This window comes from Chelonoidis abingdonii, chromosome 1 (assembly GCF_003597395.2).
Source record: "Chelonoidis abingdonii isolate Lonesome George chromosome 1, CheloAbing_2.0, whole genome shotgun sequence".
Classification (NCBI taxonomy): Eukaryota; Metazoa; Chordata; order Testudines; family Testudinidae; genus Chelonoidis; species Chelonoidis abingdonii.
In genome coordinates this window covers 25,403,771-25,420,067 of record NC_133769.1, presented here as the reverse complement: position 1 = coordinate 25,420,067, position 16,297 = coordinate 25,403,771, and the positions used below count along the sequence as shown (strand labels likewise).

At 42.4% G+C, this 16,297-nt stretch overlaps 1 protein-coding gene across 3 annotated transcripts in view; it reads left to right on the top strand.

Moving 5' to 3' along the window:
* PHTF2 (putative homeodomain transcription factor 2) overlaps positions 1-16,297 on the top strand; it is a 211,564-nt gene that overhangs the window by 144,239 nt on the left and 51,028 nt on the right. For all 3 annotated transcript variants that reach the window (XM_075064450.1, XM_075064465.1, XM_075064461.1), the window contains 2 exons: positions 2,632-2,833; positions 8,020-8,178. In XM_075064450.1, the coding sequence (XP_074920551.1) occupies positions 2,632-2,833; positions 8,020-8,178 (361 nt within the window). The remainder of the gene's footprint in view (positions 1-2,631; positions 2,834-8,019; positions 8,179-16,297) is intronic.

The following is a 16,297-nucleotide window of genomic DNA, read 5'->3' as shown; positions in this document are numbered from 1 at the left end:
CATGAGGCCTATGACTCATGCCCAGGACCTTAAAAACACAATAGGCCTTGCAGCTGGACATTGTCTACCCTACACCGAGCCCAGGTTTAACAAGGTGATAACAGGACTAACCCTTTGAACAGGGCAGTGGTCCCACTTAGCACAAATGGCCATCCCTTTGAGAAGGGCAATGGCTCTTGGTAAACAACTTTAAGGGGCCCTCCCTTTGAGAAGGGCAGCAGTGGCCCTGCTAAACAACTTAACAGCCAGGGAGGGGAGGCCACAGGAGAACAAAAACAAAATGGAGTATGGGGACAGCTGTAAGAAACAAAATGGAATGGGGGATAGCTGTAACAGACAGGGGTATCTCTAGGAAGGTGGCAAAGTTCATTAAACACTTATCCAGGAATTTCAACCCTGGAGTCCTTGAGATGAGTGTGTTCTCTCCAGATTGGAAATATGCTTCTGCTTTCAGTCACCCCATTCTCCTGTTCCCCAGATTTTTAACAAAAGTGAGACAAGACAGCTATCATCTTGGTGGTTCTAGGTAACTTCATAATCTGTGTTTCACGTGAGTGGCCATCTCCTGGCAATTGAATCTGCTTCCCAGAAAAGATCTCTTAACCTAGGGCCTCATTCAGTTAATCAGTCCAGAACTTGTTTCTGATGACTTGGAAGTTGAATGACTCTAGAACTTAGACAACTGTTTTGTGTGTGTGTGTTGTGGGGAGGAGGTTGTGGGTTTTTTTGTTTGTTTGTTAGTATAATCCAGGATCTGAAATCTTATTTCTGGGAAAGAGAAGGGCAATGACATTTATTCCTGCATCCTTCAGTGGCTCTTGATAAGCCTTAAGGTGAATTCCCTACAAGTTCCCTCTTGAGCAAGTTCTACAATACACAGGTCTGCCTTGGGTAGCAGGGTGAAGCATCCCAAACCCTACCTGAAGCAACATGCATTCTTTTCTTTACAACAGCCAAAACATAATCTATTATTTAGAGTGCTTAGTTTTTAATGTGTTTTGAGTCCCCTATTTGAACCTATAAAGGTTTTTTTGAAAGAAGTGTTTTTAGTTGCCATAACTTTGGCTTGTAGGTGGGAGAGCTCAGTTCCCCCGTTTCTCCATTTTAACATCACATTTTCCAGATCAAGGGGTGTTCTGCCTCCCGTGTGTGGCCCCTCAAATTTATTTCATACTTTTAAAGTTCAGATGAAGGTTACTTGCCAACAGTGGGAGTTTTTCGAGAGGAGCCTTATTATGATCCAAATACTGGGAGATATAGTGGTGGTCCAGTTGCACCACCAGTTTCTCTCTCGATAAGGAGGATATACAGAAGAAAGAACTCAAATAACTTAATGTTTTACCTGCCTTATGTCCAGAGCCCTCTACTTCCACAAGAAAGCTTCATGGTCTGGACATACACTTGTAATCCAGAAATCTAAAATGCAGGTGTTTACCTACCTCATATAGCTGTGTGCCACCTTGCTCTGTTGCAAGATCTCCATTGCTCACTGGGTAAAGATTTTGATCCAACAGTGCCTGTAAGACATGTCCAAAGTGTGTCAATCTCAAGGGCTTGCAGGTCTGAGCCATCTGCCTCATCAGTTGATAAATTAGCCACCTGCTCTTTTTCCTTCACACATTCACCACCACTATCAGTTGGAAGCCACCGTACATACCAAGTTGTAATTTGGAAGTGCAGTCATCCAAACTCCACTGTTGTAAGCCGTTCTTTAGAGTTTCCACTTGTTATGTCTGCTGCTTACTCAGAGATGTTGGCGTGAAGGATGGGAAGATAAGCACACAGGACAGGGAAGATTATTCTAAGGGTTGTAGAACTAGAATTATTCTAATTTCTAGTTTCTCTCTCTCTTTTTTTCTGTCCTACCTTCTTCCTGCCTCCAATTAGTGTGTCATTTGAAATAGGCTGTATATACTTGCACTGGTCTTTTGTGCTTTGTCAGGGGAAGACTTAGGCCAGGAACTTTAACACTAATAGTCATACTGTTGCCAGGTAATATGGGAGACTGCAGTAACCTGGTTTACGCATCTGAAAATCTCCTAATCAGCATAAACTTTTAAACTGATGATGAAGCAAAGGAAGATAGGCCAAAAAGTTAAACTTTTGGATATCTGTTTTCATTTTAATTAATATATGATTGATTAATGCTTCATGCAAGGGTGTGCAAAGAATATGAAATTTTAGTTTCAATCAGTACCAGTTAAAAATTCCTGAGAATCAACAGCTATTTGGGCATACCTTTACATTTCGGTTTGATACAAAAATGTGATACAAAAATGTATTCCATTCAGAACTTGCAATTGGCTTTGTCAAGTTGCTGTCATAAAGCCTTATGTGGTAAAATACAGCTTTTCTTGGTCTTTATCTCTTCTTTCAGTACTGTAATAGATAATCTTTCATATTCTGGATGTTTCATTTGGTATTCTATATTTTTTCAGTTGTAACAGATAAGCTTTAAAAGGTGAAAAGTAGCATAGATACTACTGAATCAGATTTAGATTACTAGTTTTCATCCATCTCAACAATGCAGTCAAAATAGTTGGGGGAGAAGGGTAAGAAAGAACATACAGAATAACAGTCATATAGTAATTTTATTTGCATGTTTGTTTTTGTTTTGTTTTTTAAATCTAGATCAAAGAAAGCCAAGAATTCAATAGATAAATCAACAGAGACTGATAATGGCTATGTCTCCCTTGATGGGAAAAAGACAGTTAAAAGCAGTGAAGATGGAGTACAGACCCATGACCCTCACTGTGAAATGATTAGGCCAGAAGAGGGAGGTTGGAGCACAGGAACTATGAGAAATGCATACAACAATCATAGTCCTCACAAAGTAAGCATGGTTCATTGTTTCATAACTAACAGTAGTGTGTCCAATTATATGCACACCATATTAGCACAGCAGTTTGGATAGGTTCCCGTTTATATCTTGACCCTGTGTTTTTTAAACTTAAAAAAAGAAAAAAAAGGACTTGTGTTAGGATACTAAGGGCCTAAGTGCAAGATCCGGTTCTGGGTTTCTTGCTCTTAGATTTTTCTTATATTTTTCTCTTCACTGTCCCATCAATATTTTCTTCCTTCAAGAAGAAATCTCCACCAAAATCTCAGGGCAATATTTTAATAAAAAGAAATAGAAGAAAAATATCTGCAGGTAGACAAAATGCACTGCGAGCAACTGAAATTTGCATAAAAGACTTTAAACCTTTTTGCAGTGATGTCTGGAGTCCTCTTTCTCTGGCAAAATGTGTTGGGAAATTACATGCCATATTGAACAACGTAGGCCATCCCAAAGGCAAAAATACTGCTTTTCAGAAGTATTTTATTATATCTAATTTGTGGTAACTTATGCGAGTGCTACTTATAACTATTTTGCCGTAGACACAATGGGAGAACCCCAGTAGCGCTGGTCACCCAGGATTGGGCAAGTGCATATCTATGGCTCAACTCCTACCACAGGAACCTCATTTTACTGTGTGACGGTGCTGCCCATGGGAGCCAGCTGACATCACTCAATCAGGGTGAACTGCAAATAAAACAGGGCAGACAAATCCCAAATGCTGGTGGTTATTCCACTACTTAGATTTACCAAGCCAGCACAAAACAGCTTCTGTAGTACCTTACTTGTTGCTTAGAAGTCCAAACAACACAGTTCCCTTAAAGTGCCCAGCCTCAGGCCTCCATCCAGACACACCTGTCAGATATGATGATGATTCCTGAAAATCTTACTTCATCATATCAAAGAAAAGGTTCTTCCAATCCCAAAGGATCAGCCACATACCCAGGTTCAATTATAACTTAGATCTTACCCAAAATACACGCTACAGCCAATTCTTATTAACTAAGCTAAAATTTATTAGAAAAGAAAAGAGAGAGAGTGTTGGTTAAAAGATCAATATACATACAGACTTGAATTCAATTCTTGAGGTTCAGATACATAGTAGAGGTGAGCTTGTAGTTGCCAAAAGTCCTTTTAGAAATAGTCCATAGGTTATAGTCCAATGTCCATATTCAGGGTGGCTCCAGTCAATGACTGGGGATCTCAATCCTTGTGGCTTAAGGTTTCCCCCTCTTGAAACCCAAAGCAGGTCTGAGATGAAGAAGGATTATGTGCCAGGGTTCTTATATATTTCCAGCAGCCTTTCGGCCTGAGAAAACAATAGGCTTAACTCCTTCTCCCAAACATCCTGGCAATTAGCACAGAGTAATTTATCCATTAAACAGTTCAGATACAGGTTACCACAACCTTCAAAGAGACACATAGACAATAATACTATTTCACTCAAGTATCATCTTAAATGTTAATATTCCTTTTTTGATCTTTGAATTAAAACTATAGCAATAGACAAGACTTGTTTGCTTACATCACAAGACCTGAGCAAACACCTACCCTTCTACCTCTAACAATGCAGAGTTGCATTTCAAAGCTCTATTCATTTACATATCTTGCTAACCAGTTCTTAAGGTTCACCCAGGGTCAGGTCAGTCGGTGAGGTGAGTTAATTAACTCTTTCTGGCCCTGTCACCTTTCAATGAGATGTTATATTACACTCATAACGTCACATACTGACTTCTAGGTTCTCTGATTTTCTTTAACTTGACTCACCATGTGTCCTTGTATTTCTTATTTGTTTTAGCCTTCATCAGAAGGCTTTGCTTCTATCTCACCTGCCACTGTTAGATTTTTCTCTGGAATGGGTCTGCTTCTTGGCTACAGTTGGACACATTTCACAGTAATGATGGCTTCCGAAATTCAAACAAACCCTCACATCTTCAAAGGGTTCATGGTTTCTCCTTCCCCTTCTCTTGTTAAGTGCTGAGATCTGCAAGTGTTTTCTTTCCTTCCCTTCCCCATGGAAGTGAAAAGGCACTCTGAAATGCAGAGCACCAAGGGGATTGGAGAGAAGAAAGATAGTCTTCAGAAAGCAGAGCGTAATGAGTAGGAAGGATGTGTTGCTCATCTTGGAGCTCGGCTGGTTAGGTCTGGTAGCTCTCAGTTCTCCTATTTCACCTTACTTCGTTCTCCTCCAAAACAACTCTACCATTATTGGTACATGAAGATTTGGAAGTGCAGCATTTAAGGAAAGCGAAGGGAAGCAAATGAGGAACAGCCTATTATTCTACTTCCTAGAAGGTGATAGTGATAAAACAGGAATTTTTGCCTTAGGAAAGTTTCAGAGAGACACTGACTTCATTCAATGAGATAAATTTTTTAAGGAGGGACCCGTTTTGGGATTTTCCATAGAAAGTGTAACGTATGTACTCTTTCTGTACACCTAGTTCAGGTTTTGATACACTTGGGCAAGTGAGATTTAGAATATTTGTATATGGTAGTTTGAGTTTCATGCTTATCCTTAATCATGTCACTTGATGTGCATTCTACTGACTGGCACACTTAATTTGTATTAACTGAGAAATTTTAGGATGCTTTCACTGATTTATCGTTATCTGCTCTGGTGGCATCATCATCATTTATAGTACGTTGAAGACAAAATAAGACTTGTGAAAATGTTTCTAGAAGAAGTCAGTTTCCTCCATGTGGTTTATATTGCTTTTCCTCAGTCAAATGGTGAGCACATTTTTGAAGTTCCAAGCTCTCATGACACTTTTTATACACTTATAAACAGTTTTCTGGATAATTATATATCTATATCTATTTATTTGGAAAAACAAAGATCTCTCTAAATTTAGAATAAACTATGAAAAAAGTCTTGTTGAGGTAAATTAATTTCTATGGAAATTATAAACTTATGTGACATTTCCCATTATACCTATTAACATCAGAAAAAGAAGTATTTTTCATTATTTATGAAAGAAATCAGAAAACATTATTGACACACTTGTTGCTAAATCCTGCTAATTCAGCATTTTGAAGACTATTTTAAAAGCTTTTGTTGATTAAGGAGTCTTGATGTTTTGCTTCAAAGCAGAACTCTTGCAGCTAACAAGAAAAAACTTCAGAAAACAGGGTTTATGAACAAACAATTTTAAGAGCAGGTAGTAGCCATTACTATAAGTTTTAATGAATGAATTATCTGTTTAATATCTATTTTTTAAATTAAGTTGCCTTTAATTCCTTTAAATAACTTTGTTAAAAGAAATCTTGAGAATGGCAGAGTTCAATAAGGATGCACAGAAGCATTAGCCTTTTGTCCAAATGCCTGCAATATTATTGTAATTTGGAACAACAAACACAGTATCTAAAAAGACAACCAGTATTGGCAATATATTAAGGTGACAAGCAACACTCACCTCATACTGTTGCACCCTTTCCCAGTTTTCAGTAATCAAATGCTAAACAGCTCAACTGTTGAAGACCTCATAGGCACCAACTCCGTGGGTGCTCTGGGGCTGGAGCACCCAAGGGGGAAAATTAGTGGGTGCTCTGCACCCACTAGCAGTTAAGCTCCCCTGAGCGTGCCACATCCCCACTCCTCCGCCTACCTTCCAACGCTTCCCATCTTGCCACCAAACAGCTGTTTGGCGGCGTAGCAAGCTCCAGAAGTGTGGGGAGGAGCGGGAGCGTGGCGCACTTAGGTGAAGAGGCGGGGCTGGGGTGGGGATTTGGGAAAGGAGTCAGAATAGCGTCAGGGAGGGGGCGGAGTTGGGCAGGGACTTTGGGGAAGGAGTTGGAATGGGGCCGGGCAGGGGTGGAGTTGGGGTGAGGCCGAGGGCAGAGAGGGATCGAGCACCCACTGGTGGGAGCAGAAGTTGATGCCTATGGAACACATAATCAGACCATAAGCCCAATACATTTAATAAAGCTATTTAATTCTCAGGCCTAGCCAAAGCCGCCTGTGCACTGCAGATGATGGGGAAACAGGCTGAACCAATTCTCTTCACTACAAACAATGGCCTGATGCCTGATTTACTGGAAAAAAAAATGCATTACTGCAAATTCTAATTTTTACAGATTTGTGAGACCCAGTTATTGCCACAACATTATTCTAAACCCTAATTTCAGGACCACCCATCCAAAGTCGCAGTCCAGCGGACAAAATAAACAAAAAATTTAGCATGCCACCCATGCTCATCCCAATGAATTGTACCCTGTGCAATGCTACCACGTCATTGCTTCAAAGTCCAAAAGTTACATGCACAGCCAGAGAAACTGCAGTTACCCAGTGAGCAACATGTAACCCCATACAAACAAATGCAACAATTGTACTTAACATTACTTATGCAACCATTAATCTGTAGAAGAGTAGGCAAATAGTCTTTATGACAAAACAACAATCAGCTGTTGAATGCTGCTTTCCCTGACAGCGCACTAAAGTAAAAATCATCCTTGGAAATTTAGAAATGGGGAGGCCAGAAGCCAAAGAGACTTTCATTCTTGTTCTTTATGAAACTAGAATATTTTTCTAAAAAAGAAACCCTTTAGAATAAAAACTGAAAGTTTCTTGGTGGTCCCTCCTACCATTCTCCTTTTGTGGGGCCACGTCTACATTAGTGTGAAACCTAGGAATGATATATGCTCACAGTCCAAGCATTTCATAGTTGATTACTAGCTTACACTTCTTTGGATGTGGGGGGAGAGGTTGTAGAAATAAATTAAATTTTAAGATTGGAAAAAGCTGTCAATAATGTAAATTACTGTGTCTAAGAGGACAAAACCAAGAATAGAATGTTGCTTTCTTTTCTTTTGAGGTCACAGTCATGCACCATTTGGGGTTGTTGTGATTTCACCTAAAACATCACTTGGAACGTGAATATCTTGAATCCATTCTGCAGTATAGTATAAATTTCCCTGACATACGACTGCTGTGCAATGATTAATCACCTACTTTAGTATGTTATAATCTTCTGTTGTACATCACTTCTAGTATCACCTTTCCATGCAGTCAATAACCTAAAGAGGGAAACTGTTTTCTATGCCCTACTCAGCAAAAGGGGATTATTAAATATTTTTTAATTAAAAGAATTGATGAGAGAAAATTGATGGTAGTATTTAAGATGAATTAAAAGACCATTATGAAAAAATAGTGTGATTTACTAATACTAAATTGTTAATTGGTCTAGGATACACACAGGACAGTAACAAATGTATCTGATGAAGTTTCAAGTGAGGAGGAACCTGAATCTGGATATCCCTTACGCCGTAATGTAGAACGTGCTTCTAGTGACTATGCTCTTCGAAACAGGAAATCTCACCTTTATAAGAAACACTACCCTGTGGAGGTATGTTCTTTTCCCAAAAGTCCTTTTTGTAACTGGTTTGCCAACATCTCCATTGAGCTTATTTCTTCTGAACTCATTCTGGATCACTGGAATTTAGTAGTGATCTTGTGAATATTAATAATTCATGACGCTTGTTAAAAATATTCATGTGAAGTAACTGTCTTTGGGAATCATTGCGATTTGATGTCCAGTTTGCACAAGAGTTGCTTTGAATTTAGCATGTTTTTCACATCTTGAGGGCAGGTCCACAATATGGATAATTGGTCTGTTGCTATGCTCTTACACCCCATCACATCAGAGCTTTGCTGCTTTCTATTTTGCCTTCCAGAAGCAGCCCCATTATGCAGCAACCACCTCCTTGGGAGACACATGTTGCTAGGAAATTAGTGGTTTCCTCTTATGTGAGAAAGAAAGCTTTCTTGCCAGAGATTTGGCAGACTGTTTTCCAGCAATCTGTTTGCACTTTTAGTCATCACTGTGTTGATGCTAGTGCTTTCTCCATGTCATAGTTCAGACTGCATCCCCACTTCTTTTACCGTTGTCTCCAATAAGTCCTTTAGCCCATATGAGGGGAACTCTGATCAGACAAGAGAATTTGATTCTACCTCCAGGTTCTATTGTGAGAGGATCCACCAATGTGGATGTTCTCCTAGATATGAGTATGTAACATTCTTTAAAAAGGTCAGTTTTTCAATTACTCAGAATATGCTGTATGCTATTAAAGCCACAATTGTTGCTGTTGCATGGCAGCAAAAGACGTTCCAGTGTTCTGATTTAAAGAGCTACATAGTGAAGTCAAAGAGCAACGCAGCAACCCAGCAGTCCCTTATTGGTGGAGTCCTTCACAGAAATGAAATTCAGATGTGGGGAACAAAATGGAAATAAAATTCTTGGATAACCACTTGTATCATTTTGCTGAAGGCATGCAGGTTTTAAAGCAAACCAGTGAATACTTAGTATTGCAGCTAGGGCTGTCAAACAGTTTAAAAAAATAAAATAAAATTAATTGCGATTAATCGCAAGATTTAAAAAATCATTGTGATTAATCGCAGTTTTAATCACACTGTCAAACAATAATAAAATACCATTTATTTAAATATTTTGGATGTTTTTTACATTTTAAAATATATTGATTTCAATTAAAACACAGTGTACAGTTCTCACTTTATTTTTATTACAAATATTTGCACTGTAAAAAATAAACAAGATGGTATTTCTCCTTTCACCCCACACAAGTACTATAGTGCAAGCTCTTTATCATGAAAGTGTAACTTACAAATGTAGATTTTTTTTTTTACGTAACTGCACTCAAATATAAAACAGTCTAAAACTTTAGAGCCTGCAAGTCCACTAAGTCCTTCTTGTTCAGCCAATTGCTGTGACAAACAAGTTTGTTTACATTTACAAGAGATAATGCTGCCTGCTTCTTATCTACAATGTCTCCTGAAAGGGAGAACAGGTGTTTGCATGGCACTGGTGTAGCTGGTGTTGCAAGGTATTTACATGCCAGATATGCTAAACATTTGTATGCATCCAAAGCAATGTGTACTGACTCATGTTCATATTCATCATCTGAGTCAGATGCCACCAACAGAAGGTTGATTTCTTTTTGGTAGTTCGGGTTCTGTAGTATTGAATTGTAGTGTTGCTCTTTTAAGATTTCTGACACCATGTTTCACACCTCATCCTCTCTGATTTTGGGAGGCACATCAGATTCTTAAACCTGAGTGCTGTAGCTATCTCTAGAAATCTTATATTGGTACCTTCTTTGCATTTTGTCAAATCTGCAATTGAAGTGTTCTTAAACTGAACAACATATGCTGGGTCATCATCCAAGATTGCCATAACACAAAATATGTGGCAGAATGCGGGTAAAACCACGGAACGGAAGACATACAATTCTCCCCCAGGGAATTCAGTTACAAATTTAATGAACACATTATTTTTTTTACAAGCACCATCTGCATGGAAACATGTCCTCTAGAAGACTGAAGGGGCATATGAATGTTTAGCATATCTGGCACGTAAATAACTTGCAATGCCAGCTACAAAAGTGCCATGGGAACTCCTGTTTTCACTTTCAGATGACGTAAATAAGAAACAGGCAGCATAAATTTAAACAAACTCGTTTGTCTTAGTGATGTTACTGAACAAAAAGTAGGACTGAGTGGACTTGTAGGCTCTAAAGTTTTACATTGTTTTGTGTTTGAGTGCAGTTAGGTAACAAAAAAAAACTCTACGTTTGTAAGTTGCACTTTCATAATAAAGAGCTTGCATTACAGTACTTGTATAAGGTGAATACAAAAATACTATTTTATCATTTTTACAGTGCAAGTATTTGTAATAAAAATGATATAAAGTGATCACTGTACACTTTGTATTCTAGTGTTTAACTGTGTGATTCAAACTGCGATTGATCCTGATTAATTTTTTAATCAAGTTAATTTGTTTTGAGTTAATTGCTTGAGTTAACAGTGAGTAATTGACATCCATAATTCCAGCAGATTCTTTCAAATGTCCTTTATCACCACAGGCTGTATTCTCGCCTCACATTTGTAGGAGCAGTGGTTCTTCTTCAAGTGGGTGCACCCATGTTTTCCACTCACTGGATCTGGAGAAATTTGCCTAGCTGCACCTGTAGAGGGGTGATGCTCATGCCTCATGGCTATAGTACCTCCCCATGCTAGATGAGGCAGCACCACCTGGACACCTCTCAGTTCCTGCTTACCACCTGTGGCTAGAGTCAGAGCTCAGTGTGGTCTTAATTTCACAACTAGTTTAGTTTTTCCCTTGTTGTTGATACTTAGTAATACCCTGAGGACAGGTCTACACTTAAAAGGCTGCAGAGGTGCAACTGCACTGGTGCAGCTGTGCTGTTGTACCACTTCAGTGAAGATGCTACTATGCCATTGGGAGAGCATTTCCTGTCAGTGTAGTTAATCCACCTCTGCAAGACTGGTAGCTATGCCAGTGGGAGAAGCTCTCCTGTTGACAGTGCTGTCTACGCTGGAGGTTAGGTTGATATAACTGCATCACTGAAGGTTGTGGATTTTTCACAGCTCTGAGCAACGTAGTTATACCAGTGTTAGTTTATAGTGTAAACCTGGCCTTAGTGTTAGATTAGTATTAAGGCATGGCTACACTTGTGGAGATGTAGAGCGCTTTGAGTTAAACCAGACTTCAGAGAGCACAGTAGGGAAAGCGCTGCAGTCTGTCCACACTGACAGCTGCAAGCGCACTGGCGTGGCCACATTTGCAGCTCTTGCAGCAGCATTTGGAGTGGTGCATTATGGGCAGCTATCCCACAGAGCACCTCATCCTATTCTGGTGCTGTGGTTTGTGAGAAGGAGGTATGGGATGCAGGGCATTCTGGGTCCTGTCCCAACACCCTGTGATGCATCGGTTCACATTCCAGCAATCCCTCTGCTTCCATCAACATTTGGCGCCATCTTTCAACATTTTTTGTGCAGCACACTCTGTCTTCCTTTTTGGTCTGCGGGAATGGAGCCCAAACTGCTGAGGAATATGCTGATGAGTCTCGTCAGCACGTCACGTTTGGCAGTCGAGTTACTCCTTGAGATCCAAACTGACAGTGAGGACTCCAACAATGATATCTATTCGAGTAATGCATATGACACGAGATTGCTTCTGGCATTTACAGACATGCTCACCACCATGGAACGCCACTCTTGGGCTCGAGAAACAAGCACTGAGTGGTGGAATCACATCGTCATACATGTCTGGGATGGCAAGCAGTGGCTGCAGAACTTTCAGATGAGAAAAGCCACTTTTGTGAGGCGCTCACCCCCACCCTGCGGCGCAAGGACATCATATTGAGAGCCACCCTGAGGGTGGAGAGGAGGGTGGCTGTTGCAGTCTGAAAGCTGGAAACTCCTGACAGTTACTGATTGGTCGCTAACCAGTTTGAAGTAGGAAAGTCTACCACTGGAATTGTGTTGATGCAAGTTTTCAGGGCCATTAATCGCATCCTGCTCAGAAGAACTGTGACTCTGGGTAACGTGCATGACATAGTGGCTGGCTTTGTACAAATGGGTTTCCCTAACTGCGGAGGGGCGATAGATGGGACTCATAGTCCAATTTTGACACCAGCCCACCTAGCTTCTGAATACGTTAATCAGAAAGGGTATTTCTTTATGGTTCTCCAGGCACTGTGGATTACCATGGGCGTTTCATTGACATTAACGCGGGCTGACCCGGAAGGGTGCATGACGCACGCATCTTTCAGAACACTGGCGCGTTCAGGAAGCTGCAACTCGGGACTTTTTCCCCAGACCAGAAGATCACTGTAGGTGAAGTCAAAATGCTCATTGTGATCCTTGGAGATCCCACTTACCCTTTAATGCCATGGCTCATGAAACCCTACACAGGGAGCCTTGACAGCAGCAAGGAGCAGTTCAACAACAGGCTGAACAGGTGCAGAATGACTGTGAAGTGTGCTTTTCACCATTTTTAAAGGGCCGCTGGCGCTCTCTGTATGGGAAGCTGAAGCTGGACCTGACTGATGACAGCATCCCCACAGTTATATCTGTGTGCTGTACCTTCCATAAGGTTTGTGAAGGGTTGGGTGAAAGCTTCACACAGGCATGGACCTTGGAGTTTCAACACCTGGAGGCTGAATTTGAATAGCCAGAGAGCAGGGCTATTAGAAGGGCCCAGCGCGGGGCTGCAAGGGTTAGGGTTGCCTTGAGGGAGAAGTTTGAGGCTGAAAGCCACCAGTAATGTCTGATGCCCTGCACGGGAGTGAAGTGCAGTGGTTCCAATGTTAGTAGGAATCTGTGTTTGCTACGCTGCCTTGCAGTGCCTGTTGCTTTCCTGGGCTAAGGTATCTTTTACTTTATGCGCTAATAAAGTGTTTTTTCAAAGCCAAAAAATCCATTTATTGAAAAGAAAATTCATTTATTGAAAAGAGACGCAACTGCTTGGGAAACAGAAAGAGCAAGGGGATGGGGTGGGGAACGGTACAATCACAGATTTGCGTATGTCCTGTTACCATACTCAGCCTTCCTGCCTGGCGTTCTGTGCAATGAGTGCTGCACTTGAGCACGGCTATACAGTAACTCCTCACTTAAAGTCATCCCGGTTAACGTTGTTTCATTGCTGATCAATTAGGGAACATGCTTGTTAAAAGTTGTACAGTGCTCCCTTCTCACGGTCGTTTGGCAGGCGCCTGCTTTGTCCACTGCTTGCAGGAAGAGCAGTCTGTTACAGTTAGCTGGTGGGGGCTTGGAACCAGGGTGGACTGGCAGCCCCCCATCAGCTCCCCTAAATTCCCTGTGCAATTGCAGCTGTGCCTCCCCCAGCTCCCATGTGCTGTTCCTGCCCTCTGCCTTGGAGCTGCTCCCCAAGTCTCCTGCTTGTTGTGCAGGTGGGGGAGGGGAGAGGTTAATTTGAGTGTACCCCTTCCCCCTGCTCCTACATCCCACTTACCCCTTCTTCTCCACATAGAGCAAGGTGGGGACATGACAGAGAGAGACAGAGGGAGCCTAGGGCAGCAGCTGCTGTCTCAATTTCCCGATCCACTTAAAAAGACAATGAATGCACTTAAGAATGGGTCAGCTTACTTAAAGGGGCAGGGTGCATTTCTTGCTCTCCCACAGACACAAGGTGTGTGTCCCTCTGTCTGCTATGCTATCTCCCCTCCCCTCCATTCCTGCTGCCTTGTAGAGTGAGAGGCTACATTAACAACAATGTGTTAACATTTGAGGGCTCAGCTGTGTGCTAGTTCATCATTTCGCACAGTGTTCTCAAACTGGGGATTGGGACCCCTCAGGGGGCCACGAGGTTATTACATGGGGGGTCGTGAGCTGTCAGCCTCCACCCCAAACCCTGCTTTGCCTCCAGCATTTATAATGCTGTTAAATATATAAAAAAGTATTTTTAATTGGGGTGGGGGGGGGTTGCACTCAGAGGCTTGCTATGTGAAAGGGGCACCAGTACAAAAGTTTGAGAACCACTGATGATCAGCAACGCATTCCCTGGGAAATATCCCACTCTCTTCCATCCTCTAACGTCATCACCTTAACCAAGCTTCACAATCATCATAGCTGTGAACAGTATTAAATTGCTTGTTTAAAATGTATACTGTGTGTATGTGTGTTATTTTTATATATAAAAATAAAATTTTTTGTCTGATGAAAAATAATTCCTTGGAACCTAACCCCCCTATTTACATTAATTCTTATAGGCAAATTGGAGTCACTTAAATGGGACTTTAAGCGAAACGATGTTTTCAGGAACATAACTACAACGTTAAGTGAGGAGTTACTGTACTGCATGGTGATGGGGGTTGAGTGCATGGGTAAGGATCATAGTTTTCAGGGCTGGATGGTGAAGCTACAGGTGTTGGAGGCAGCTGGTGGCAATAAGAACCCAGATATTGGGGAAAGTGAGTTGGAGGTGACATGGGGGCACAAGGGAAAGAGTTCTGGGACAAGGGTTGCGGGGGGAGGGGAGAAGGGGCAGGTGCGATAGTGCTCCGCCTGGCATGGCATCGAGCACCTGGATTTAGTCTGCTTGTAGCTCCATGATATTTATCAGCTGAGCTGTGCTTTGCTGCCAGAGCTCCGTGCTTTTGTGCCAGCGATCCTCATTCTGCTGGCGGATCCTCCTTTCACTCTCCTTCCACTCCTGTGCTTTTAGATTCTCATCAAGTGACTGCTGCATTACTTCATGTAGCATGTCATCTTTGCTTCTACATGGCCTCTTCCTGAGTCTTGCAGTTTCTCGGCCGATGATAACACGGATCGCTGAGATCTCAAGGTTGCATCTGTAAAGGTAAAATGCAACACTTGAAAGAGGCAGCATTGTTCACCAGACAGAGCAATGAGTCTCCCGTACTTAAGGAGGGTAAGCACAGTCTGCACAATAGCATAATTTGCCTGTCGCGAAGCGAGCACACACAACCCACAGGAGCCCCGAAATGGTGAGTAAGCACAGAGTCCAGGGGGAATGATTGTTTCACGGCTGTACTGCCCTCTGGGTTTCTGTGCCTTGGGGAGAGCCAACAGCTGCAGGGGACCCCTATACTGAACACTGTCCCCACATTTTCCACAGGAGTTCGTCCTGGAAGATATCTCACTGCCGAGGGTGACCTGGGAAGCAAGGGAGGGTCTTCTACTACAATGCGGCTTCTGCCCTGGCCCATATGCTGCTTGCCTGTATGCAGCAATGGTTTCCCCCCTGCCCCTCACGGCACAGTGGTGTGGACATGTTAGCCTGACTGGGACAAGGACCACAGTGGCTCTCCCAAGAAACCTGTGCAAGCGCATTGCCCAAGTTCTGGCTGAGACCTTTGAAGAGAACATTGAGGCCGATTACCGCGATGTGAGAGCAAATTAACGCCCTATTTTGCATCTAGGCATGCATACAGCCTTAACACTCCTCGCCCCAAAAGCCTGCACTGAATAACTTCCTTCCCAAAATAAAAGCCACTTAGTGGAACCTCCTCTGGTCCTTGTCCTTCCCCAAGCATTGGCTGCTGCGACTGGCTACCTTCCTCCTGGCTCGAAAACATCTCCTGGCTTCAGGCATCTAGGGATTCTGGGGCGTCTTCCTCCGCCTCAGCACTCTTGCTCCCGCTTTGCTGCTGCTCCTCCTCCTCCTGCCTTGTTGAAGTGGGCTCTGAAGTGTCCATGGTGGTACTCAGAGTGAAGTGGGGTCACCTCCAAGTATCGCATCCAGCTCTTTGGGAGAAATGGCAGGTCACGGGGGCAGCAGTTTGCCTCACGGGCTTTGCAGTACGCATTTCCCAGCTCCGTCACTTTAACCCTGCACTGCAGTGCGTCCTGGTCATGGCCCCTTTCCATCATGTCCCTTAATGCCTGCCTGAAGGTATCATGATTACTGTGGCTGGAGCGCAGGTGGGACTGGACAACTTCCTCCCCCCAAACACTGATGAGGTCCAGCACCTCGCCACTGCTCCATACTGAGGCTCGCCTGGCATGTGGAGGCATGGTCACCTGGAAAGATGTGCTGAGAGCACTCCATGCCTGGCTGAACAAACAGGAAGGGGATTTTCAAAATTCCCAGAGCATTTAAAGGATGGGTCTGACAGTTGGTCACCTGAGGGCAGGGCAGTAGAGTTCAAAGTGATGACCAG